The following is a 24,176-nucleotide window of genomic DNA, read 5'->3' as shown; positions in this document are numbered from 1 at the left end:
ATCCGTGTCTTTTTTACCAGAGCGCACACATTTTTAAAAAAACGGGAACTTTATTTGTGACGTTCAAAAAGACATTTTCTACCTTCACATAGGAAGATACAAGAACAAATGTTTTCTTAAAAATAAAAAGGGTACATATTGTTTCGAGCAATGGAATGTGGTACAACCAACAGGCATAAATACATTTATTTCAATAAGTACTAGTAAAAAAAGGACTAGCAAACCAAAAACTAAACCAGCACAGCTGCAGTGTTTAGGTAAGTGACAACAAGGCAGGCTTGTAAAGGAGCACTTCCTAAAACCTAACACGACAAAGTCAGTCCATCAGGGGGAGTTTTTACACAGTACATTATCACAGCCTGCAAAACAAACACAGACACTAGGACTAACGACACCGGAGCTGGCTGCCGCCCTCGACACTGTACGCAGGAGATTAAATTTGTGAGCGGCCTCACAACTTGAGCTTTTTCCTGCGTCCACGACCATCGGGGGTTGCGTCTGACTTCCGTTTCTGGGCCTAGGAAAGAGGAGAAAATTATTAGAAAGACGTCACAAGTATCCACATAAAAGTCAACACCTTCCAGACAATGACAGGAGAGTTGCCGACAGCATTTACAAGCGGACCAGATAAAATGCCTGTCGTGAGAAAGCTGCTCTTCATTGGTCAGAATTTCCATGCGGGAAAAATCCAGGAAGTAAACAAAACCTTGAAGAAGAGTACACTTGAAAGATAAATGCAACACTTTCTAATGTCACAATGGAGGGACAACTACGCAGGTTGATTTTAGCGCTGGTCATCGTGGACTATATGGCTGTCATTGTCCATTTTAGTCAAACCATACAGTTTGAAAACGAGGCGCAGCTCACTCTGGACAGGTAGCAAGACTAATGCAGGGCTAAGCCGTTCTGACCAATGCCGGATAAAACACACATTTTGTCATTTCCTGGTGAAAAACCTCCATTTGAGCTTGGTTTTGGTCAAACATTAATATAATGACACAAGTACCTGAACATATATGAAGACACAATACCAACCTCGATGGCACAGTGTTCAATTATTTTGAAAACGCAGCTAAAAAGTCGCAGTTTTGGACATACAAGGTTTCTGCCAAACAGCAACAATTCAAGCAGATGCAACATTTGAGAAAAAAAACATTCTTCTTCAATGTAAGGCATCAAAAAACAGACATTCTGAAACGCTTTAATCACATGAATGGGTTGCTTCCGGTAATATGAGATGGATCTGGAACTTACCGAGCCGGTCTTTGGGCCGCGTTTCTTCTTCTCAGCCTTCTCCCTTTCCTCCAGCTCCATGTTCTCTCTTTCTATCAGTGTAATCAGGGTGTTGCATCGCCTCTGGAGCTCCTGCACACATCACCAACATACTTTTAGTTCAGGCAACATTTGTAAAATAAATAAGTATACAAATAATACAGGGGAAATATTACAAGTACAGAGAAGCCATATTTACCATGGCAGTCCTGGATTTGAGGAACCAGTCGAAGCGGAACTGAGGTGAGTTGCGGATGCACTGACGCAGCTCGTCGTACACGCTCTCCTTGTCGAAGCCCAGCTTGTGTAGCATACAGATAAGGAAGCGGTCCTCCTCCTCTGTGTAGTTCTTGCCTTTGTTGGTGCCATAGGAGATACGGAGCTGATGGAAGGGAGCCTTGTAGCGGCCAATCTGGGCAAGGAGACGAGAAGCATAGTGAGGGACGTTTAATTAAATAATCAATCATGAAGAGCGGATACTGTGATGAAGAGACAATTAAGAGATCAGAGCAAGATTTAAGAGTTTAAGTGTTTAACCGCAGGCTTATTGAGATAAAGCTAATTAGGTAGTTTAAATAAGAAATTAATAGCCTAAGTAGTTGACAGTCAGCTACCTTTGAGTCCAGTGCTTTCTTGATGCTGATCCTTCTCTGGATCCTGGCCTCTCCTCTTTCTATCTGGGCCATGATCTTCTCGATGTCCTGCAGCTCATTGCAGCGCTCCCAGAATACAGCTGGAGGAATAAATGAGCAGGAATTCATTAAACATGCAAAGAAATCAAAAGTTTGATGTGAAATAGAGGATTAAAAAAAGAGTAATTACCAGAATATTCCATGACTTCCTCTGGAGTTTTCCCCTCAACCTCTCTGGCAATGTTCTCAATATCATCTCTTCCCCACTTCTCGTTGGCTTTGATGAACTGGTTAAAGTCACGTTTGTTCCAGATAGTAAATCCCTGCAATGAAGGTACAGTTGATTAAAATATGCACAATCTCGATCCAGACACAAAAAAATTAGTTTGGATTTGCAGCACATTAGCCATAAATTGATTACATACAGAGAGAGTATGATCAGTACCTGTTGCAGCAGGTTCTCCTTCTCCTCCAGCTCCTCCTCAGTGAGAGCCTCAGCCTCATCAATCTTAGCCTGCTCTTCTTTCTGGAGCTGGGCTGAATTTGGCATGTCTGGATTACGGGGAACCTAAGGAGACAGCCACAGACTGACTTAGAGACACTTCTAAAAGACATTCCCACTCCAACCAAATGTGTGTATAAACAGTGTTAACAGTCTGTTTCTCAAATGACAAAACATCTTTGTTTACCTTGTAGCCTATGGTCTTTCTGTAGAACAGAATTTCCTTTTCTAGAAGCTCAAAAAGACGCGGGGGGAAGAACTGGAAGTCCTGGACATTTGGCTGCTTAGGAGGACGAGGGGCCTGGGAAATGGAGTCAAACAAATGTTATAGATCAACCAGACTAACATTCATAATCAGAACATTGTAATTACATGTTGTTGCATTGATGCCTCATGAGAGATTTATAATTCTGTGTCAAACTGACGTCATACCTAGAGCGTAGGCTCTGCGTTGACGTTTTAATATAACTACACGTCACAGCGACACAGACCTCCTGGCTATTTTTGTAAGCTGAAACCATTTCCCTCAGTGGAAACAAAGCTTTTATTTACTTTTATTTCACAGATGAGAAAAAATAAATTGTGAAGACAACAGAGCCAACAAAAAAAGCATTTTAAGTCCTGTGTGTGATTCATCCTGGCTTCATATGAGTTTAGGAGAGTCTTCTACCCGCTAGGCTAATTTATGCAATGGGAAATGTCATAGGCTTATGCATGTTGTATATGCATAGAAAACACGTCTAGTATTAGGCAACTATTTTGTTGTACAACCTTTTGAGTTATAATGCAGCAAATTTTGTAACATTACCTTTGTTAAATGCTGCTGTTGTTCCCGGCTACACATGAGTAGAGATAAACTCTGCTAGCCGCTAGGCTATTTTATGCAATGTAAAATGTCATAAGCTTGTGCTAATAACGTTAGCATGTTGTATTTGTAGGGAAACATTACTAGTGTTTGTCTGTGAACCTTGTGAGCTACAATGGATCCAAATTTTGTACTTCTGTTTAATACTGTACCTATTAAGCTAGGTTTTAGATGTGTTATTAGTGTGTTCGTTGAATCAAAATTAACTGCACAGATACTCGACACAGTAGCATAGAAACCCCAACTAGTGCTTTAGAGGTGTAATTGCAGAGCTATGCAGACACACCACCACACAAGTGTAAATGCTCACACCAGCATGAGCTTTAAGGGTGTCTGTCTGTCCCTACCTTGGGTGCTTTGGGCTCACTGACTCGCAGAGCCTCTCTGAAGTAAGCATCCACAGCGTAATTGGCTTTCCTTTCTCTTTTGGGTGGCTCGATCCAGTTGGTAATGACCTGAATGAAAAATCAAGAAGGGAAACAAGGATAAGACTCAAAAGTTCATGTCGTTGGAAATAAAGTCTGGAATTTAAGTACTGACGTTAATCTTTTTACCTTTTTCTTCTCTCTATAATCTTCTCCTTCAAACGTGTACACGCTGCTGTTCTCTGTGTCCATGGTAAAGTTTCTCAGAGTGCTCTCTCCCAGTGAAGACAGCTTCTCCTTCATCTCCATAGTCTAGCAAATGACAAGACCAGATTTTTATTTTTATGAAAACTTTTTTTTTTTTTTTAAACAGAATAAAGCATATTTTTTTTTTACTGCTGCATCCAGACTCACCTTCCTTTCACCTCTCTCCAGGATTGCATCAATGTCATCATCTGTGATCTCGCTCTCTTTGGAGGCAAACACATGTGTGGCACCGTGGCGGATGATAGACAGCATCTCATCCTTACCCAGCTTGTTAGCGCTTGGATCCACAAGTCTTCCTGTTAAACAAACAAAAGAGAACTTAGTGGCTTACTCAAATCTCCTATTACTATTTTCTGTAAAGTACCAATTTCAAATTTCCCAGAGATCCTTCATGTACAATTACTTTAATCAGGGCTACTAATTAGACAGGGAGGAGGAGTTACCTTGCTGGATGACAATGGAGTCCAGGCGCAGCTTCATCTCAGCCCTCTCAACAATCCTCTCCTCCACTGTGTTTTCAGTGATGAATCGAAACACACGTACCTGCTTCTGCTGACCAATCCTGTGAGCTCGGTCCTGAAATATAAAGATTAAACTGATCAACTCCTCAACATCTGAAATTCAACCTCTACAGCCTTCACTGTTATTTCCTACTCCTTTCTACTGGCTAATAAAGGTGCAGTTCAGCACTTCAGAGTACTAACCATGGCCTGAAGGTCGACTTGAGGGTTCCAGTCTGAGTCGTACAGGATGACCACATCCGCAGTAGCCAGGTTGATACCCAGTCCTCCAGCTCTGGTGCTCAACATGAAGATGAACTTAGAGCTGTTGGGCTCGTTGTATGCGTTGATAGAGATCTGAAAACACAAAGATACATGGGAATTACAATTATTTTGCTAAACTCATCTTACAGTTTGCTGAGAAAAACAAATAGTAATCAATCGAGGTAAATCACCTGTCTCTCCTCATGTGGCGTCTGGCCATCCAAGCGGCAGTAGCCATAGTTCCTCCACATACAGTAGTCCTCCAAGATGTCCAGCACCCTGGTCATCTGACTGAAGATGAGCACACGAGAACCTGGAAAGAAGAACAGACGGTAGGATCAGCCAGAGGAACTTAGAAAAAAGGCATTAAACTGTTTGAAATAATCTATTATATGAATGAACTGTATGTACTGCAGATGTGTTTCCCCTCCATTTGGTCTGATCAGTATCACACCAAATGCGTGTTGTTCTGTCAGGTGTTGTTCTCTTCGTCAGCATCTTAATGTTCTACACTATAAAGATCCTGTACTGGAAAAACTATATGTAAAGATGATAGTGATAAATTCTTCTGACACTTCACCATGAACATTTACATAATTTACATACCCTGCTCCTTCATCTTGGGTAGCAGCTTGTCCAGCACCACCATCTTGCCGCTGTTCACCACCAGGTGGAGGTCAGTTGTGTATGGGGGACCAGGCTCAGCCCCGTCGAACAGGTACGGATGGTTGCAGCACTTCCTCAGCTGCATGAGAACGTTCAGCAGACGCATCTTATCCATCTTACCTGCTGAGTTCAGAATGTCGATGTCCTTCATCAGGATCTTTGTGTACCTGATGGGTTGTCACGTGAGTTAATATTACATACTTGTGTGCAACAATTTAATATCAGCTGAGTAGAACAAAGAAGCTCGGGACAAATTAAATCTTAACTGAGGACGCTTACCATTCTCGCTGCATCTTACTCAGGCCCACATACATCTTGATCTCTTTTTTCGGAAGCAGAGTCTTCTCTACGTCAGCTTTTATACGACGAAGCAAGAAAGGACGCAGAACCTACACAGGAAATGTCAGGTCAGAAGAGAGTTTTAATCCAAATAAGATAAACGCACCTTAAAATTTACGGAGCATAGTTGGACGCTGGCATGAGCAACATTAAAAACTTACAGTGTGAAGACGTTCGACCAACTTTGTATCACCCAGGCAGTTGTTTGTATCGAACCAGGAATCAAAGTCCTTTGGGGGGAAAAATGTAATTAGCACCAGGATACAGAAATTTTCATCTTCACTGATTCGGTGCATGTCTCGGCGATGCTTACCTCTGCTGAGTTAAAGACGTCAGGCAGCAGGAAGTTCAGCAGAGCCCACAGCTCGTGAAGGTTGTTTTGCAGGGGCGTTCCAGTCAGCAACAAGCGATTGGTGGTCTTAAATTCTCGCACAATCTCTGATAGCTGTGGGAAATAAATTGCTTTGTTAAGAAATCTTATAAAAAACTAATTGGCTCTGACCTATGTAAATATCTATTTTATTTCTATGGCTGTCCGACCTTTGATTTCTCATTCTTGATTCTGTGGGCTTCATCAATGACCAGGTATCTCCAGTTAAACTTCTTGAACACCGCCTTCTCTATGATGAGCATCTCGTAGGATGTGACACACACGTCCCATTCTCCAGGCAGCAGCACATCTCTGATCAGGGCAGTCTGAAATTGAATCAAACACATTAAGCATTTTGTTAGTGAATAGTTGGATAGACAACCAACAAATAAACCTGTTGTTTTTTTTCATTAATGATGCTGAGGTTTGCTGTGTCCCTCGATGACAGACTCTCTACCTAAATAAGAATCTTGTGGATGCTGTTGACAACTCCTTACTCCCCATTTTTGCCTCCCCACACACAGTAACTAAAATCCATCTTTTCAACACAGTTTTGCCGAGATGCTTGCTACATACATCCAGTAGTCACTACAACCCACCAGGGAAACAAATTAAATGATCTTAAATGTCCATAAAAATCCTGAAAATCAAGCTGGTGTACCTTGGAATAAATGTAATCTCGCATCACTTATTTTGGTTTGGGTACATCTCACTGGAGTTGCAACACTTACTTTATTTATCAGTTAGTTGATTGAAAGAAAATTCAAGCAGAAATGTTAAACACTGTATGAGTCTTTGGGTTTTGGAATATTCATAGGACAAAAAAAGCAACTTCAAGACGTCACTTTGAGCTCTGGTAAACTGTGATGAGAATTTTTCACAATTTTTGACATTTTATAGACTTAATTGTGAAAATAATCAGCAAATTAACAGACCACAAAAATAATCATTAGCTGCAGCCTTACATATCACTAAACCCAAACCAGAAGCCAATTTCATCAATTTCACACAAACCTTTAATCCCAGTTGATTATGTCCTGGGTCTACATACTGTATTAGTGTGATCAAAAATACTGATTCAGCACTAAAAACCTGACTTGCAGAATAAAAACTAGGCCTGCTGTGCGGAGATGTAGGGTTGTTGGCCAAATCAAATTCCCATTGTACAACTAGCAGATTAAAAACTAACAAATAGGAGGTATTACAAAGTTTTTAACAAGTCATGGTGAGTATTTCCTATTACAATCATAACATTCTGATGCCTACCCTCTCATCTCTGTCTCCGATCAGGCAGACTGCGCGGAGTGAAGGCACCCATCTCTTGAACTCATTCATCCAGTTGTAGAGGGTGGACTTGGGCACCAGCACCATGTGGGGACCAGGGATGTTTCTGTAGTGCTTCATATAACCCAGCAGGGAAATGGTCTGCAGAGTCTTCCCCAAACCCTGAGAAGCAGCAGAGTGTGTGTGTGTGAGATGGAGCAGTACATGTAAATACAACAATATTGGGAGACAAAAAAATAGCTGTCATCCCCCTTTAAAATATTGAGGTGTGACTGTGAGAAAGTACTGACCATTTCATCAGCGAGAATGCCGTTGATGCCATTTTCATACAAAGAGATGAGCCAGTTCAGACCACGGACCTGATAGTCCCTCATCTTTCCTGTTTTGACGTCTAAATGATAGACAAGAAAACTCATCATCATCACTTCTGCTCATAATAGACATTCGCCATATAACTTTCTAAAAGGGTCATTGCTTACAGGAGGGAGACTCATCAAAGCGTGTGCAGACATTAGTCGTCTTGGTGCTCTCATTCAGAAGCTCTTCATCCTCCTCTTGCTCTGTACGCCGATGCCGGTTGCTGTTTAAGCACAGAAAATAAACAGTTATTCATGATCACAATGGGAGTAAACTTCCTAAAATAAAATAAATCTACGTGGAGATGTACTCACTCTCCAGCAGACAGCAGATTCTGTTTCTCATCTTTCTTGATACGAGGACGCCCTGGCTTCATCTTCAGGGGGGAGGTGGGGGTCTTCTGTGCGGCTGGTTGGATGAAATGAGCAAACAACTCTGTTTGCTTCAGCAGGTACTCAAATCTGTTGGTCCGGTCGGTTTGCTACACACACAAGAAGACAGTCTTGTCAGCTTATTCATCCAAGAACAGACAGGTGAGTGAAAAGTGGTGAAAGCTACAGTACAAGTGTCCTTACCACTTTCTCCTCATATCCCGGAGCAGACTCTTTAGTTTTGGATGAGGAGGAGGAGGATGCATCTTGTCCATCGGGCCCTGCATCTGAAGATGACTCTTTTCCAGCATCTGAAGAGTCAGACTTCTCCTGACCAGGGAAAAAAGGAAACAGAAAAAGTCTTGTTTAATGTATATCCTCCGTTTTTTCCAACAGCATCAGACAGGAACAGACTGAACAAACTGCCAGCTCTGTTGTGGGATGCTCTCTAGGTGCAACAGAGGAGTTAGGGGAGAGATGTATAGTGGAATTAACTTGTGGCTATCATGGACATCTAGGAAAAGACGGCAGAGGAGATACAGGCACACAAATACAACTGGGTTCACAGGCTGAGATCAATGCAAAAAAAGTCAAATTACAAAAAGAAGGGTGCTCAAAGTGCAAAAAATAACTGATGATAGTCAAGGACTGAAACATTTGCTGCTGTTTTTATTCACTTGATTATTTTTGGCACTTTGAGCACCCTTCTTTTTTGCACTGATCTCAGCCTGTAAACCTTTTTTGTGGCTGTCCTTCCCAGTTGTATTAGTGTGCTGGTATCTCCTCTGTTGTCCTTTCTTAATTGTCCATTGAACAGACACACCTAAGATAAACTTTTTTTGTTGCCCTAAGTAAGCACAGTTTCACAGCAGCCCTAAAACTTCATCACTGACATCTCCTAACCTTCCCTACATGAAACCCTAAACAATCAGGCAGCTCCTTACTCACAGTGCGTGAAAGAGCACTACTGAAAGTCTTTTGTCATTGCTGCTATTCCCACTGCAGGTCAATCACAGTGCTCAACTTTCTGCACGTCTGCATTTGCACTATTAGACACGTACTACACAACCTTTGTTATTAATAGCACTGCTATTTACAGAGACAGGACACTTTATCCACCACCAGAGTGCAATTTTTGTATTAAATGTATTCTTTGTTCCTACTTTATCACTACATTTCTCTCAGTACACTTTAAATTGATTACTTATATTAGTATGTATAGTGTTAAGCACCCTTGTTTGTTGTTTTATATACTTTATTTTGTGTATAATAGGTGCTACTAATGTATTACTCTAGCCATTTAAGCTCACTTATGTATCAATGTTTTTATACTTATGCTGCTGTGACGCTTCAATTTCTCTGCCTAACATCAATAAAGTTTGTTTCATTTACTTCAACTGTTGAGCTGCACACATGAAACCCCTTATTTCATCTAGGGTTAATCAAAACAAAACCCAAAGAGCTGGCATGCAGCATCCCTCTGTTACAAGAGCCATGGCTGCCCTGCATACCGCACTGTCCCACTGAAAACAAAGACGCAGATGGGACAGCTGAGCGGGGCTGTTGCGAGTTACTTTCACGAGGTTTCCCAAAAGCCTGATCACAGTCACGAGCTATTCACTCAGTGAATCAGGCCTGGGAGTAAACAAAAAAACACGCTGGGACTTTTAATGTTGTGATCGATGGGTTGCTAGCAAGGCTAGGCTAGCAGCTAGTGTGGGCGCTTATGAAACAGGCTGGCCTGTGCTGTGACGCTAGCTTCAGTCCCGAGTGAATGGGACCGAGCTGTTGTTGTCGTGAGCTAACAGTAGCGCCACCGCGGCTAACTTAGCTAACAGTTAGCTCACACAGTCCGCATTAACATCGGCAAAGTGAAAGTTTAACACGACTGAGTCTCAGGAACAAGTGGGTAACGTTCAAGGACGATGGGTACAGGGTTTGAGACTTTAGCAGCAGCTCTGTGGATGATGTACGCGGTGCTGAGAGGAGACAATGCCCATTTTAATGCCCATCTTACCTCCGCTCCTCCGGCTTCTTCAAGTTCAGTCTGCTCTTCCCGCTGTTCCACGCAGTTTAGGATTTCGGACATTTTCTATCGGATTTCCTCTTCGATTCAGAAATATTCGTCCGTTACTTGGTGTCTTGTGTGATCCCGTATAAGAGCCGTTAAAGATTTTCCGAACTTTCTCGCGGTAAATGGGAACTATCCTGTTGTTTGTAATGAAAGACACACCGGTTGGTCACAGGCAGCACGTTCCCGCTAGCAAGATTTTTCTCGGGCACCCGCGTTCACACAGCGCCAACCCGGTGTGGGCTCTATCGCGAGACTATGCGATGCTGCCTTCAGCGGCTGTTGGAAAAATGTGTTTTTACCTTAGATGATTTTAAATGTCTCTAAATTACAACTACAACTACGACTTAAACTGCTACATAAACTGCATGAATCTATATATAGGTCCTTGCTCTTTTAATGTATCTTGCCTTGCTAGTTTGTGCCTCTTTTTTGTTCACCTGATTGTTTCTCCTTTTATGTTTTGCTGCTAATTTCTTTCATTCATTGCTGCTAATTTCTTTTATCCTTGAACATGTATCCCCTGACTTGTTATGCACATTTTCCTTGTATTAAATAAATAAATTAATAATAATAATAATAATAATAATAAATAAACAAATTAGCCTGTGCCTACCTATTTGTCTGCACATAACAGTATTTACAGTGCAACCTACAGCAAGTAAATTACAACATCAGTCACATATTAGATGGCAGAAAGGAAATGCAACAATAAGAAAAAACATTATTATCCTTGGTAGACCACACAAAACAGTTTCTTTTGGTTAAACCGGACCACACAGTCTTAAAGACAAAACTTGAATCTAATTGCATGCAAGCACAAAATAAGCTCTATAAATTGTGCACTAGCTGTAAGTAACTGAACATATGAGCACATTTTCATTGGAGTACATGTGTATATGTTTTTGTTTACATTTTTAAGATACGTTTCCTGTACATACAAAATAATTTGCTACAGTATATTGGCTCATACCAGGTTGCCTCTTTAAACCTTTATGATTACAACAGTTTGACCCCAGTATAGTGTTTTTGTCCTCAGGAAATTTTTATTTCAGTGTCATAGTAATAACAGGCTAATAAAAAGAACTACTTTGATTATTTTAAGTCCATCAATCATGTAAACTGCTTATGAGGACAAGTCTAGATTTGTAATTGGCGGGCTGATATTTAAATTATTATTTTTTTCTTCAATAGAGGGATATCCAGCATGGCTCTCATAAAAGCTGAGATGAACTTGTCCAAATAAACTTTCACGTCGACTCACATATACTAAAACTCCCCTTACAGGTTAAGCCTATGTGAAATAAGATTCCCTGTACGATTTACACTCATACTCTGCATGCAGTATTTCTTTACATCATTTGTTTTACAAACATCATATCAACGTAATTTTTGTTTCCCAATGCTGCTTGATTATATTCATTGTAAATGTTTGCCTACCGGAAATATATTTCACATATACTTAATTTCCTGTGTCACTGTAATCTCGATTTTCAGGTTTTTTAATTTAAAAAGAACAGAGAGCTTCACTCTCTCTAAAGGGACAACAACAGAAACACTACAGAGTTCATTTGATAGCCAATTTATGTTCAACAAAAAACACAACTTCACCCGAGACCACCATTGTCGAGATGTACGAGGAGTATTTGAATGCAGCACATCAGTTGTACGGAAACGGGTCAAAAGTGGCCAAGTATCTTAATGAGAATTTTACTATATTTTTTATCTTGGGATTCGCCATATTTAGAAACATAGTTTTCGAGAAACACTGATTTTACCACTCAAAATTCAACAACTGCGAAACAGGCAATGAAACTGCTTCACACAGGGGTCCTACCAACTTCACTGTCCATAGGAATGACGTCTGTAGGGTTAATCAGCTGATTCTGAGCGATGAAATGAACCAAAATAATACGGTTTATCTACTAAAAGAGGGTTAACATCTATCGAGAGTGGAGCATATTCTGGTCGGACATTGTTGTCATGCTTTATTTTGGTAAGTACAGAGCGTGAAGCTCCTGTATTGTGTTACTACATGACGGTATTTATGCTAAATCATAGGCACCTAACAGTTACTCAGCTAACCTCTGTGGCTAACGACAGGCCTGTTTGACTGCTTTGTTCGTATTTTTTATTGTTGTAGATTGATGTTAGTAACACCTGTTGGTATATGCGGGGGATTTGTCCCCAGAGGTTTGATTGTAATTAACATTAGAGCCATGTTTTAACCGCCGGACGTAAAGAAATAACCGTTAACCGTTAATGCTAGGCGTTAGCAAGCTAGCCGCCTGTAGCTACACAACAAGCACAGATAGCGGTTGGTGGCTGTGTTCCTGAAGCTGTGAGATAAGAGGAAAACATCAGTGTGTAGTGTGTGTTAAGTACGTGTAATATCATATTAAAGTCTATTCAGTATTCTTACATTTGCTGCCCGAAAAATATGTATTGCTTAAATTGATTAGTAATACACCACCTACAATTACAACTGTGGGATGGTATGAACTGATACTCGAGCTACCACAGATTAAATATCTAAGACAGAGATTTAAATGGTAAATATTTACAACTATTTTATATGAACACTTTTTACATTATTAGGGCAATAAATAAACAAAATCCACAAAAGGCAGAACACAGGATAAAAAAACAAATATGAGATCATGGGATGTTTAAAAAGTCAAGGAAAATTTTCCTTATTTAAAGCAGGATATCACACATTGTACATACAATAATTATGTGAGATCTGTCCCATTGGCTAAATAAACACACCATTTTCTCTCAATTCTTTTTGAGGTTGTATGAAGTAGGCCATCTTTTCAAGAAGATATAGGTCAGGGGTGTCAAACATACGCCAGAACTGGCCCACCTAAGGGTCCAATCTGGCCCCCTAGATGCCAAGGCTAAGGGATGCTATGGTTCAGGAGCAAGTTAAACACTGTGTTGCCTACTTCACCTAAAAGTCTGCTTCAGAGGTTTTTCCACCCTGACCAGAACACAGCTCTCTGATATAACAATGGATGCTTACTGTGGCCATGTTTAAAGATGTTCAAGATTGTGCAAAATATTGTCAGTCAGCAGCTTTAGTTCAAACAATCTGTATCAGGTAATGTATGGATAAATGCACACGTAATGACAATGAGAAGTCAACTGACTGAATGTGGAAATACTGAGACATACTGTTGAAATTGTACTTATTTTTCTTTAGACATCTCAGGCTGTTAATCTGTTTTGTAAAAGGATGAACGTCTGCAGAATGTACTGGTAATTCTTCACACAAAAAAGGGAAATTATTCGAGCTGATGGTACTAAGAGGTTATTGTGTGATGATCAAATTTGGCTGTATGTGGTCTATGAACTAAATGAGTTTGACACTCCTGGTCTAAGTGTGTAACAATGTTGACAAAAAGGCCAGCAGTGGGACAGTTTTTCTGCCAGTATTTTTACATGCTGCCAACAAGATCTTTAGGAGATAGGTATCATCTTTACTTAGTCTGTCAGGGATGTATCGAAGATAAAGGGACATGAACGTTGTACTAATATTAAAACCCAAAGTTTTTCAAAATGATTGTTGTTACTTCCTTACAGGCAGTCTGAATAGGACAACATCAGAATGGGCATGGTCAATCATGATTTCTCCACACTTCCCCCAGCAGCATTGCTGAGTGCTAGTTTGTTTTCTGTTTGGGCGTGATGACAACGCGATCAGGTTTTTCCAGCAGAAGTTCGGGAGTTAGTGGAGGTAGACTGTGTTTCCCAGACACTCAGCCACATGTCCTCAGTTATTTCAATGTCCAGCTCTTTTTCCCATCGTCTGTGTAGTGCCCTTATCCAGTGACGTGATACCATGGAATAACTGGCTTATTAGACCTTTTGTTACTGTAGATAACTGATAGATTAATCATGTGTTGGACTGAGGACATGTTTTTAAAGGAAAAATACAAAAAGATGACATTACCTTACCTGTCAAAATTCTGTGACAGATGAACGGAAGCCTCCTTAAATATTACGTCTGCTTTAGATTCACATTTTGAAATATTTAGGAAAATATATTAAGATTTTCAAGCAAGTATTTAGACAGTACTCACTGTTTTCTAAAAAATAAACTTTATCTGTGTTACTCGGCTTCAATGCACCTCGGTCTGTAGAAAAGTGACAACTGTGTAATAAACAACCTATTTTGCTTTACAGTTTTTTTGCATTCATAAATTTAAATTTATACTGAAGAGATTCGTCGATTAAATGACTAATCAACACAAAATGAATCTACATCATTTTCTAAAATAATTGAATTAATTTTTCAAGCAGAAAAGTTGTTTTTCCTAATTTTTAGGATTTGCTGCATTTTTCCATTTATACCATAGTAGAGTCGTCACTTTTAAGGTTGAGGACTGTTGGTCAGACAAATTTGAAGACATCACTTTGGGCTCTCTAAAACTATGTTTTATTTTCTGACATTTTTAATAGTAAAATTGAGGAAAAGATTCACCCAAAACATTTTTTACTGTATTTTTTAAATGCAGTAGTTGAAATTTGTTGTGTTCTAGCATAATATTACAACTGTTTTTTCCTGTCTTGTGCACTACATAGTTGCATACACAAAAACTGCAGTCTAATTATGTTGTGTGATACTTTAAGGCCCAGTTGCCAAATGGTGTAAAGCAACTTCTTCCCCTCAGTAGTCACATCACAGCAATGTCTACAGCCCAACATTCCAGTTGCAATTGTCTACCTTTGAATGCTGACAGTCTGCACACTCAACAATTGAGGACAATGTGTGAACTCTAGACTGGTAGAAAGGACCCTGTGCAACTACAGGCTTTTTTCACAACAGATTTGACTTATCGTAGTATGAAAAGCACAGGTGTTACTTATGTTAATAACAGTGGCTTTAATTAATACCATTGCAAGCTATGTCCTCCATGAAGAAGGGTTATCAAAGACTGGACTCTTTTGCTATGGAAATGTGTTAAAAAGCACACTGTGATATATTAAATGAGTGCAGAAGTTGTCAGCTAATTATTTCCTCGTGTGCCTTCTACAGACCGTCATCATGGACAAGATACTGGAGGGCCTTGTGAGCTCCGATCACTCTGTTCCAGTGAAGAGGGCCATTGTGAAGAAGGTAGTGGAAGCAGCTGAGAAAGAGGTGACGGAGGAGCAGTGTCAGGCGTTGTTTACTCTCACCACCCGCCTCATCTTGCTTGGTGAAGATGCCTTCCAGAAGCAGATTGGCTTCCAGGTTTTGGAGGCCTACGCGCGTTACCACCGCCCGGAGTTTGAGCTTTTCTTCAGCAAAGACTTTGTCCACACTCTTCTCCTGCAGGGCTACGGCCCGCTGGACCGCAAAGACCCGGTCATAATAGACTACGTTCACTGCTGCCTGCGGCTGCTCATCAGCTGCCCCTCGGTGCTCGAGATCTTCAGCGTGATTCAGGTGGAGGTTTTAAGGATGGTGTGCGAACGTCCTGAGCCTGCTCTTTGTGCCCACCTGAGCACTTTGCTGTCGGACTTTGTGCAGTGCATCCCGAGGGAGAAGTCGGGCGTTTTGTTCTGCCAGCAGCTGGTGAGGACCATCAGTTACTTCCACTGCTTTGCCAGCGAAGAACGGGAGCTGCAAGAGTATGTAGGTCAGGTGACAAAGGTTAGCACACTGCTGCAAAACATCTGGAAAGCGGATCCAGCCACGCTGCTTCCCTCGCTGCAGGAAGTGTTTGCCATTATCTCTTCCACAGGTGAGACTTCCTTCCTCTCTTCCTTTCCAAATGGCTATAACACATAGGATTGCAGTGAAGAGGAATACAAAAGTATCTTTTTTCAAACTTGATAAAAAAAATAAAAAAAAATATTGTTTGACAGCAGAAGTTTTTGGACACCTGAAATAAAGTACAGACGTCATAAAGAAACTTATAAGTATACTATGCAGGACTTTTTTCTAAAGTAATCTCTCTCAATGATCACTTATGAGCCACTAGAAGTGTGTAAGCTGCATGCATCCAAGAGGAAGCTACAAAAATTGTGGACGCAGCGCTGAAAAAACGCAGACGTAGCAAGGCGAAACACCGATCTGGGATTGACTTTCACGTTCAATCTCACTGGCGATGCTGTTTACAAACAGTAACCGACAATCCACGCATAGTATACCTTAAAGATATGAACAGATTTGTATTTTACGCATTGATTTATAAATGTCTGCCTACCAGTAATGAGTATTTGGCAGCACGGACCCATGACTTATACCCCTCACTCCATAAATCTTGGCATTAACACCAGGGTTGTTAGCACATGATTGAGCACCCTGGAACAGTTATCTTGTTTCATTTTGGTTTTGCAGGGCCCTGCCAATAGCTGACTTTGATCCCTTGGCTTAGTTCTCTCGTTTGTATTTGTATAGGTTGGATGTTCATCTAACAATATTTAGTATTATTAGCACACTGATTATCTTCATTTTGGCGGTAGTGGCCTCATTTTACACACTTGTCACTGCTTGGAGCAATTACCTCCAAACCCACTGATTCAAGGAGTGTGTTTTCTTCAAGGGCAAAAATTGAAAAGCATTAGCTGTGAAGATGTAGTTGAGAATATTACAAGCTGCAGTTATTTTGTTATTAGTAAATTTTAGGGATGTCCTGTGCCTGCTGTGCCGTGTTTTACAAGTGACTGAATTGTGGAGCAGCAGGCAGCAGTTTCAATTAAATAGCCGCACTGACAGCATGTGTCAGTGAGCGATGCGAGCAGAGCCGCTGCGGGTTAAAAGGTCACTCTGCCTCTGTTTCAGTGACATTTTTCAGGTGAGCTGTGCTTCCAAAGTGCTGCTGTCAAAAATCCTGTCCCAACAACAGAACCACAGTCCCCTGCTAGATATGTTATTTAGGCTTTGTTTGCGTTTGCTCTGTGCAGCTGTATTATGTATAAAGAAAAAGGTATGGTGCTCAATACTCAATGTTGAAGACCTTGGATCTGGATAAGGGGCCAAAAAATTTAATTAATCCAAAATGAAAGACAAAATGCTTTTACAGGAGATGGATGAACAGCTTAAACCAATGGTTCCCAACTGGTTGGTCACAGTCCAAAAGTGGGTCGCAAATGTGTCAAGTTGTAAAAACGCACTTTATATTGAAGTACAGTGAATTTGCGGTCAGAGCTCTTATTTTGAAGTGCAGTGTCCTGCTGTAGAGTGAGTGACTAACAGACAGCTACTTGACGGAGACAGCAAACTAGCTCGACAACATGGCAAGTATGACGCTGAATATAATAAACTGTGTGGACCTTGAACTAATGACTGAGGAGAAATCTGGACCCATGACTGGACCAGTTGGGAACCACTGGCTTATATGTACCCCACTTACTGATACAAAAAGAAAAAATGGGGTTGAATAATCACGTACTATTTCAACTGTGATTTCTTTTTCGCAGACCCCGCCTTTGACCCATCCATCGCTCTGGCCAGCCTGGTGCAGCACATCCCCGTCCAAATGATCACAGTGCTCATCAAGAGTCTCACCACAGACCAAAATGTTAAAGACGCAAGCATGACTAAAGCGCTCTGCAGGTAACCTCACACATCTAGTCATCCAAAATAAATGTTACCATAATTATTCCACAGTTTTGCACATTATTTATACTCCACATTCCTCTCTCTGTCCAGGATGATTGACTGGCTTTCTTGGCCCCTGGCCCACCATGTTGACACCTGGGTTATTGCTCTGCTGAAAGGACTGGCTGCCGTTCAGAAGTTCACTATCCTCATAGATGTCACTCTGCTTAAAATTGAACTGGTTTGTAGTTTTCATTTTGATTTATTATAGACCTCAGGAAGAAGCTTGATGGGAAATTGTATGCATCATTAAAACTACATGATAAACTGCAGTAATAATTAGGTAATTGTAGTATTTTTTTCTTAAAGATTTATCATCTAGGGCTGGTAAAAAGATTCACTTGAATTCCCCAGTTTGTATTCATGACCTAATGATTTTGTGTTTTTTATATCCATAGGTATTCAGTCGTCTGTGGTACCCTATTGTGCGGCAGGGGGCGCTAGCTGTGCTCTCCCACATGCTGCTGAGTTTCCAGCACTCTCCTGAGGCCTTCCATTTGGTATGGGATCTCCTGCCTCCTCACAGCCCATTTCCCTGTCATATGGCTACTTTATTGGCTTTCTCATTTTCTTCTCTTCTGGCTTAAATTACTTGAAAGCTGCATAGACTTCTTTTCCCAGAACCCCAGGCTCGGCACTGCTCTCCTACTAATGATGTGTGAAGCACTTAAATGCCGAGCAATGGCCCTTGAGTTGGCCAATTTCATTAGTGTCTAAAAACATGAATAGTCTCAAAAATACTCAGCAAATGAGACCGAACCCTCTGTGGGGTTCCTGATGTGCAGCTACCCTCTGGTTGACCGTACTGCATATTTGTGTGATTAATATTAGCAGCACCTTCCAGCACCACGGTGTCCTAAACATTCTCTTGTATTCGTTCCAGGTTGTTCCACATGTGGTGCATCTAGTCCAGTCTTTGAGGACAGATGGTCTCCCCACCAGCAAAGCTTTCTTACTGCAGTTCACTGAGCTCATACACTGCATGATGTACCAGTACTCCGGCTTCCCTGACCTCTACGACCACATACTGGACGCCATCAAGGTAAAGTTGCTTACCTCAGAAAGTCTTTTTTTTTTTTTTTTTTTTTTTTAACATGACATAGATGATCAAGAGTGTATGTAAATGATTCAATTTACCTTCTCAGGATCTCCCAAAACCTGGAGAAGAGAAGATCAAGCTGGTGTTGAATCAAAGTGCCTGGACGTCCCAGTCCAACTCATTTGCCTCAGGTCCTCTGAGGCAAGTTGGGAAGTCTGAGACCGGCAAGACTGGCCTGGTCAACCTGGGGAACACCTGCTTCATGAACAGCATCATCCAGACCCTCTTCATGGCCACAGAGTGAGTTGTATATGCAACCACACACACACAAGCTTGTTGCAGGCATACAGGTACTTACGGACAGTCTGAGTGTAGTTAACCTTTGTTTGTCTTCAGTTTCAGGCGACATGTTTTATCATTACCTCTAAATGGTTCCAACACACTAATGAAAAGGCTCCAGCTGCTCTTTGCTTTCCTTGCACACACTCAGGTTAGTATTGTCCCGTGTGATTGATATTACATAATATAATTAGTGGTGACAACAACAGTTGATGACTCCGTGGTGCTGTCTGCATGTGTGTGTGGGTGTGTGGTGCATGTCTGTTTCCTGCAGAGGGCAGCATATGCTCCCAGAAACTTCTTAGAAGCATCTCGGCCTCCCTGGTTCAATGTTGGCTCTCAGCAGGACTGTTCTGAGTACCTCAGATTTCTTCTGGACAGGTATGGTGGCGCAGATTGTGTCAAGTTAGTTTTTCAAATTTGAAATCCAAAATTGCCTTTCCTTTATTGTTCCCCCTTGCCCAATGAATGTCAGTTGTTGTCACTAAATGCAAAACGAAACAAAATGTAATTTATAAACACATAAAAATCCCTGTGAGTGTTGAGTGTGCATGACTGCGGCTCACTGCTGTAAATCGTAATTTCTTTAGAACTAAATGATGTGACTGAAGCTTGTTGTTTAGACAGAATAGAAGTGGTGCACTATCACAGCAGTGGCACAACCTAAAATCGATGCACAGTTGTGTTCTCTCCTCTAATGTTGATTGCCCCGTCTCCTGATCTCAAGGTTACACGAAGAGGAGAAAACACTTCAGGTCCTGGAATCGGTAAAGCCAAAGGTTGCCCCCCCTGTTGACACAAGCAGCAAAGACCCAACAGCGCAGACTTCTCCAGAGGACGGTGAAGAGACCTCTTTGACCCCAGCAGAAATCAAACCTGAGGATGATGGGAGGACTTTGACAGAAAGGATGTTTGGTGGGAAGCTGATCACATGTATTCGCTGTATGCAGTGTAACTGCATCTCTGAGAAGGAGGAGCCTTTTACAGACCTCTCTTTGGCCTTCTGTCCTCCTGCCACCTCTCGGGACAGCCCTCAACCTGAGGGGTCCTCAGAGGAAGCCAAGGTTCTCTGTCAGGGATCTGTCAATGGCGGCAGTGAAATTCCTGAGCCGGGCTCGGCCAAAGCCCCAGCTAGCAATGTCAGTTTGGTGCCAGTGACAAATGAGCCTCCTCTCTCTGTGCCTGACCTGGTGAACTATTTTCTGGCTCCAGAGATCCTGGACGAAGAGAATGCCTATTTCTGTGAGAAGTGTAGCTCCCTCCAGCGGGCAGAGAAGAACATGAAAGTGGTGTCAGCGCCAGAATACTTGATCCTCACCCTGCTGCGATTCTCATATGATGCCAAATGCCATGTGCGGAGGAAGATTCTGGACAATGTCACCATCCCGCCACTCATGAGACTTCCTGTGCATGCTACTTCAAAGCCTGCACAGTGCTCCTCCTCTACCTCTTCTCCTCTGCAAGTGGACTCTCCTGAGAGCAGCGAGAATCTGGCCAAGAAACTCAAACCATCTCAAAAAGATGAGGAGGAGGAGGAGGAGAAGGAGAGGATAGATGGAGCAGAGCAGATACACAGAGGAGGAGGGATGTCAGTCCAGTCAGTGCCCTATGTCCTCAGCTCAGTGGTGATGCATTCTGGTGTATCGTCCGAGAGTGGCCACTATTACTCTTACGGTCGTAACATTAACGGAGCAGATGGAACACAGCATCCAGCCAACCACTTTGCCCTCAAGGAGGATTTGGGGAACGGCCAGTCCGAGTGTAGCCTCTCCACTTGCTCAGCTCTCTCAATTCCACACGAACAAGAGGAAACACTACCTAACAGTGGCCAGGAGGCAAAGGATTGGCTGCTGTTCAATGATAGCAGAGTGACATTCACATCCTTCCAATCAGTGCAAAACATTACAAAACGCTTCCCCAAGGACACAGCTTATGTGCTCATGTACAGGAAACAGGAGCTACCGGGGCAGAACGTAAATGGGGGATTGATGGCAAATGGAATGAGAGTGAGTGCTGAGCCTCCCCTGCAGAAAGACCTACTGGATGCTATTATCAAGGACAACAAGCTGTATTTACAGGTATGTGGGGGTGAACAAAAAACATGCGTCTCCTACGTGCAGGCGTGATGTCAGTCCCTATAAATTATACCAATAAATGCAAGTGTGAAGTGATTAGCATTAGAGCAAGTATTTAATCTGCTGCTAAGAGGTTTGTTGGGTATTTTGGGATAAATATTATTGGATGAACACTGTGCTTATTTTCCATGCGTTACATACATTTTACACATAACGTCATTACCACTAACCCCTCTAGTAAGCGTGAGGTTATTATGAAAGTCAAGAGCTGTACAAGATTCTCTCAGGTGGAAAGAAGCTGAGGGAAAACTGTGTATATTTTACAGATGACTAAGAGCTTGCAGAATATAGGATTTTTTTTTTTTGACTGAATTTGAAGCCAAATCTGAACTGTCCTGTTATAAGACATGAGGTGTAATTTCACGAGTCATTGAACTGTGGTGTGTTGAGTTGACTTTCCAGCACACTTGTGTAAGTGACTGAAGTAAATCACCTCTAGAGGGTGCTGTAATAATGTTAAGTGACAACACTGAGTCACTGTCAGTCACATTGAGCTACACCAGTGCTACATTAACTTGTTGGCATAGCGTAAGTTAGTTAGATACATATTTAGTTCTGTCTAAATCTGAAACATTTCTCTTTTCCTCCGTGCCGTCAATAGGAACAGGAGCTCAATGCTCGGACCCAGGCTCTCCAGGCCCCTTCATCCTCCTGCTCATTCAGGCCCAACGGTTCAGATGACAATAACCCACCAGGGAGCTGCGGCCCATCTGGTGGAGGTGGAGGTGGAGGGGGCTTCAATACCATTAGCAGACTGGTCTTCTGAAAGAAAAAAAATGCTGCAGGAAACCTGATGAACTGGCACCAAGCAAGTCCTGAAGTGATCATACAGAAGCCTGAACCGTTAAACCATAGATGTGCATATAACCTCATGAAAAAAAGCACTGAACTGATCCAAAAACACACACATGCACACACACAGCATCTGTGCTGATTCTGATTTTAGATTTGGTTTTTGTTCTGACTATAATAGTTGTTGTTGTTTTTTTTACCACTTTCAGTAATCATTTAACAGTATTTGATTGATTTAGATGATTTTTTTGTGATCTCAACATTGTAATCTTCAAATAATCCTCCAAATTTTGAAACGTGAGGTAGATAATACTTATTGGTGCAAATGTATTCTCTCCCTTAAATGACATAATAATAAAATAGTAATAATAAACTGTTGCATACATTGATAAATGTGTGAAACTGGCTGAGTCTAGAACATGCCCATATTATCTGGCTTGTCAGTGTTTATGATATTACCTCACACACACACACACACACACACACACACACACACACACACACACACACACACACACAAACAAACAAACATATGCAAATACATGCATGTGCAGTGCACAGTATAATAGACATCTGTAAGATAAACAGACTTTTTGATTTGTCATAGTTCTGAACATACAGTTCACGACCTTTGTTTACTTTTCTGATTTGCATGCAGCTTTTCTTCCCGAGCTGTGGGATTTGATTTTCACGATATTTTAAATCTTTTTTGATGTGTGCTTTGCTGTGTTTTACAGGTTTCATATCCCATGCAATAAATGTACATATGACTTAAAATTCTGAAGAATCATGGAATACAAACCTATATGTGGAAAGTTGAATACTATATTTGGGAAATCCCAAGATAAAGGCATTTTCAGTCTGAATATTTAATGCTGTCCTCCCACTAATAGGTAGAGTTATCTACATTGGAAAATGGCAAATGACTTCTTTGAACATATTTGACAAGACTTAACTGTTTGACAGTGTATTTTAATGTATTCCTCTGATTTGATCATTCAGGGAGACTTTTGTGTTCATGCTGATTTTATGTGCCTTTTGATATTTAATGCAGATTTTTGAAGAGGAATTTGTCAGAATACACAAATCAGCTGTACTGTGTTGATATTCATAATGGCTTCACCTTTCCCTAAAGTAAAAACAAACCAGTATTTGTTGTATTGTCTTACTTAACCAGGCAGGTTATTGAAGGTAAAGCTATTTCAAGTGGTATTTCAGCAGAGAAAGGGAGATGTTGGAGACTAAACTATAAACGTCACGGTGAAGACAAGGCTATACACATTGTTGAAAATAAGATAAAACTCAATTAGTAAATACTCTGATACTGACGGAAGGCAAGACAAAGCAACAGGTGATTTCTGGAAACTGCAAATTATTACTGTGGACAGGAGCCAAACACGACAGTCATGAGTGTGTTGCTATGCTGAAGCATACTTCAATGTCTGCGTGACCTTACTTGTCACATCCCCACTGCAGAGAATATATTGATCAGGAGACATCTCTAGTGCTACATCTTGATTTGGTGGGAGCGATTTTTTTTGTGTTTTGTTTTGGTTTGGATAGATCACCTACTGTACATTATTTCCAGTGTTGGGGAGTAACTAGTTACATGAAACGGAGTTACATAATTTAATTACAAAATAAATATAATTGTAATCAGTTACTGAGAAAAAAATATGCAATTTAATTACAGTTACTTAACAAAATATTGGTGATCCAATTGTTTTTTAGGACAAACCTTATGTGTAGAATATAACATTAATTCTGTTGCTGTGCATCTTTTTACCCTGCAGAGGTACCTTCTTTCCACTTAAGGAAAGCTGTTGGGAGAAATTTGAGTACATCATGCATTTGTATTTTTGAGGACTTTGCGGGTTTATTGCCCAGTAAAAAAGTAATCATATGTCATAACTTCCATTGCTTTGATGAAGTAATTAAATAGTTATGCTACATTTTTAACAGGGTAACTAGTAATCTGTAACCCAATACATTTCAATACACACTGCCTAACACTGACTATTTCTTGCACCAGTGCCAGTTTTCTTCTGTCAACTAGATCTTAGTATGACTAGATGGATTTGCAAGTTAAACATATTTTTATTGATAAAGTTATTCACATAGAAAATGGTTAGGTTTGGTATGCTATTGATAC

At 41.1% G+C, this 24,176-nt stretch overlaps 2 protein-coding genes across 2 annotated transcripts; one reads left to right on the top strand and one right to left on the bottom strand.

Annotated features, from left to right (window-relative positions):
• Positions 1-30: 30 nt before the first annotated feature.
• Positions 31-10,341, bottom strand: smarca5 (SWI/SNF related, matrix associated, actin dependent regulator of chromatin, subfamily a, member 5). The gene is made up of 24 exons (XM_050043997.1): positions 10,072-10,341; positions 8,259-8,384; positions 7,998-8,164; positions 7,806-7,906; positions 7,617-7,717; positions 7,309-7,488; positions 6,213-6,368; positions 5,986-6,117; positions 5,834-5,902; positions 5,613-5,722; positions 5,274-5,500; positions 4,859-4,980; positions 4,608-4,760; positions 4,347-4,479; positions 4,051-4,199; positions 3,826-3,948; positions 3,619-3,726; positions 2,594-2,707; positions 2,350-2,472; positions 2,095-2,227; positions 1,887-2,005; positions 1,472-1,684; positions 1,255-1,365; positions 31-517 (listed from the first exon to the last, which is right to left on the bottom strand). Exons 1-24 carry the CDS (start codon positions 10,141-10,143, stop codon positions 452-454), a joined length of 3,108 nt encoding a protein of 1,035 aa, XP_049899954.1. The 5' UTR covers positions 10,144-10,341; the 3' UTR covers positions 31-451.
• A 1,529-nt stretch (positions 10,342-11,870) lies between these two features.
• Positions 11,871-22,101, top strand: usp38 (ubiquitin specific peptidase 38). Its single transcript, XM_050044840.1, has 11 exons — positions 11,871-12,121; positions 15,167-15,857; positions 17,539-17,674; positions 17,771-17,900; positions 18,118-18,219; positions 18,603-18,761; positions 18,865-19,058; positions 19,155-19,248; positions 19,372-19,478; positions 19,825-21,175; positions 21,834-22,101. Exons 2-11 carry the CDS (start codon positions 15,176-15,178, stop codon positions 21,996-21,998), a joined length of 3,120 nt encoding a protein of 1,039 aa, XP_049900797.1. The 5' UTR covers positions 11,871-12,121; positions 15,167-15,175; the 3' UTR covers positions 21,999-22,101.
• The last annotated feature ends 2,075 nt before the right edge of the window (positions 22,102-24,176 follow it).

The sequence above is a fragment of the Epinephelus moara genome, chromosome 5 (genome assembly GCF_006386435.1).
Source record: "Epinephelus moara isolate mb chromosome 5, YSFRI_EMoa_1.0, whole genome shotgun sequence".
Lineage (NCBI taxonomy): Eukaryota > Metazoa > Chordata > Actinopteri > Perciformes > Serranidae > Epinephelus > Epinephelus moara.
Note: the sequence above shows the minus strand (reverse complement) of the source record. Positions and strands in the feature narration are given on the sequence as shown.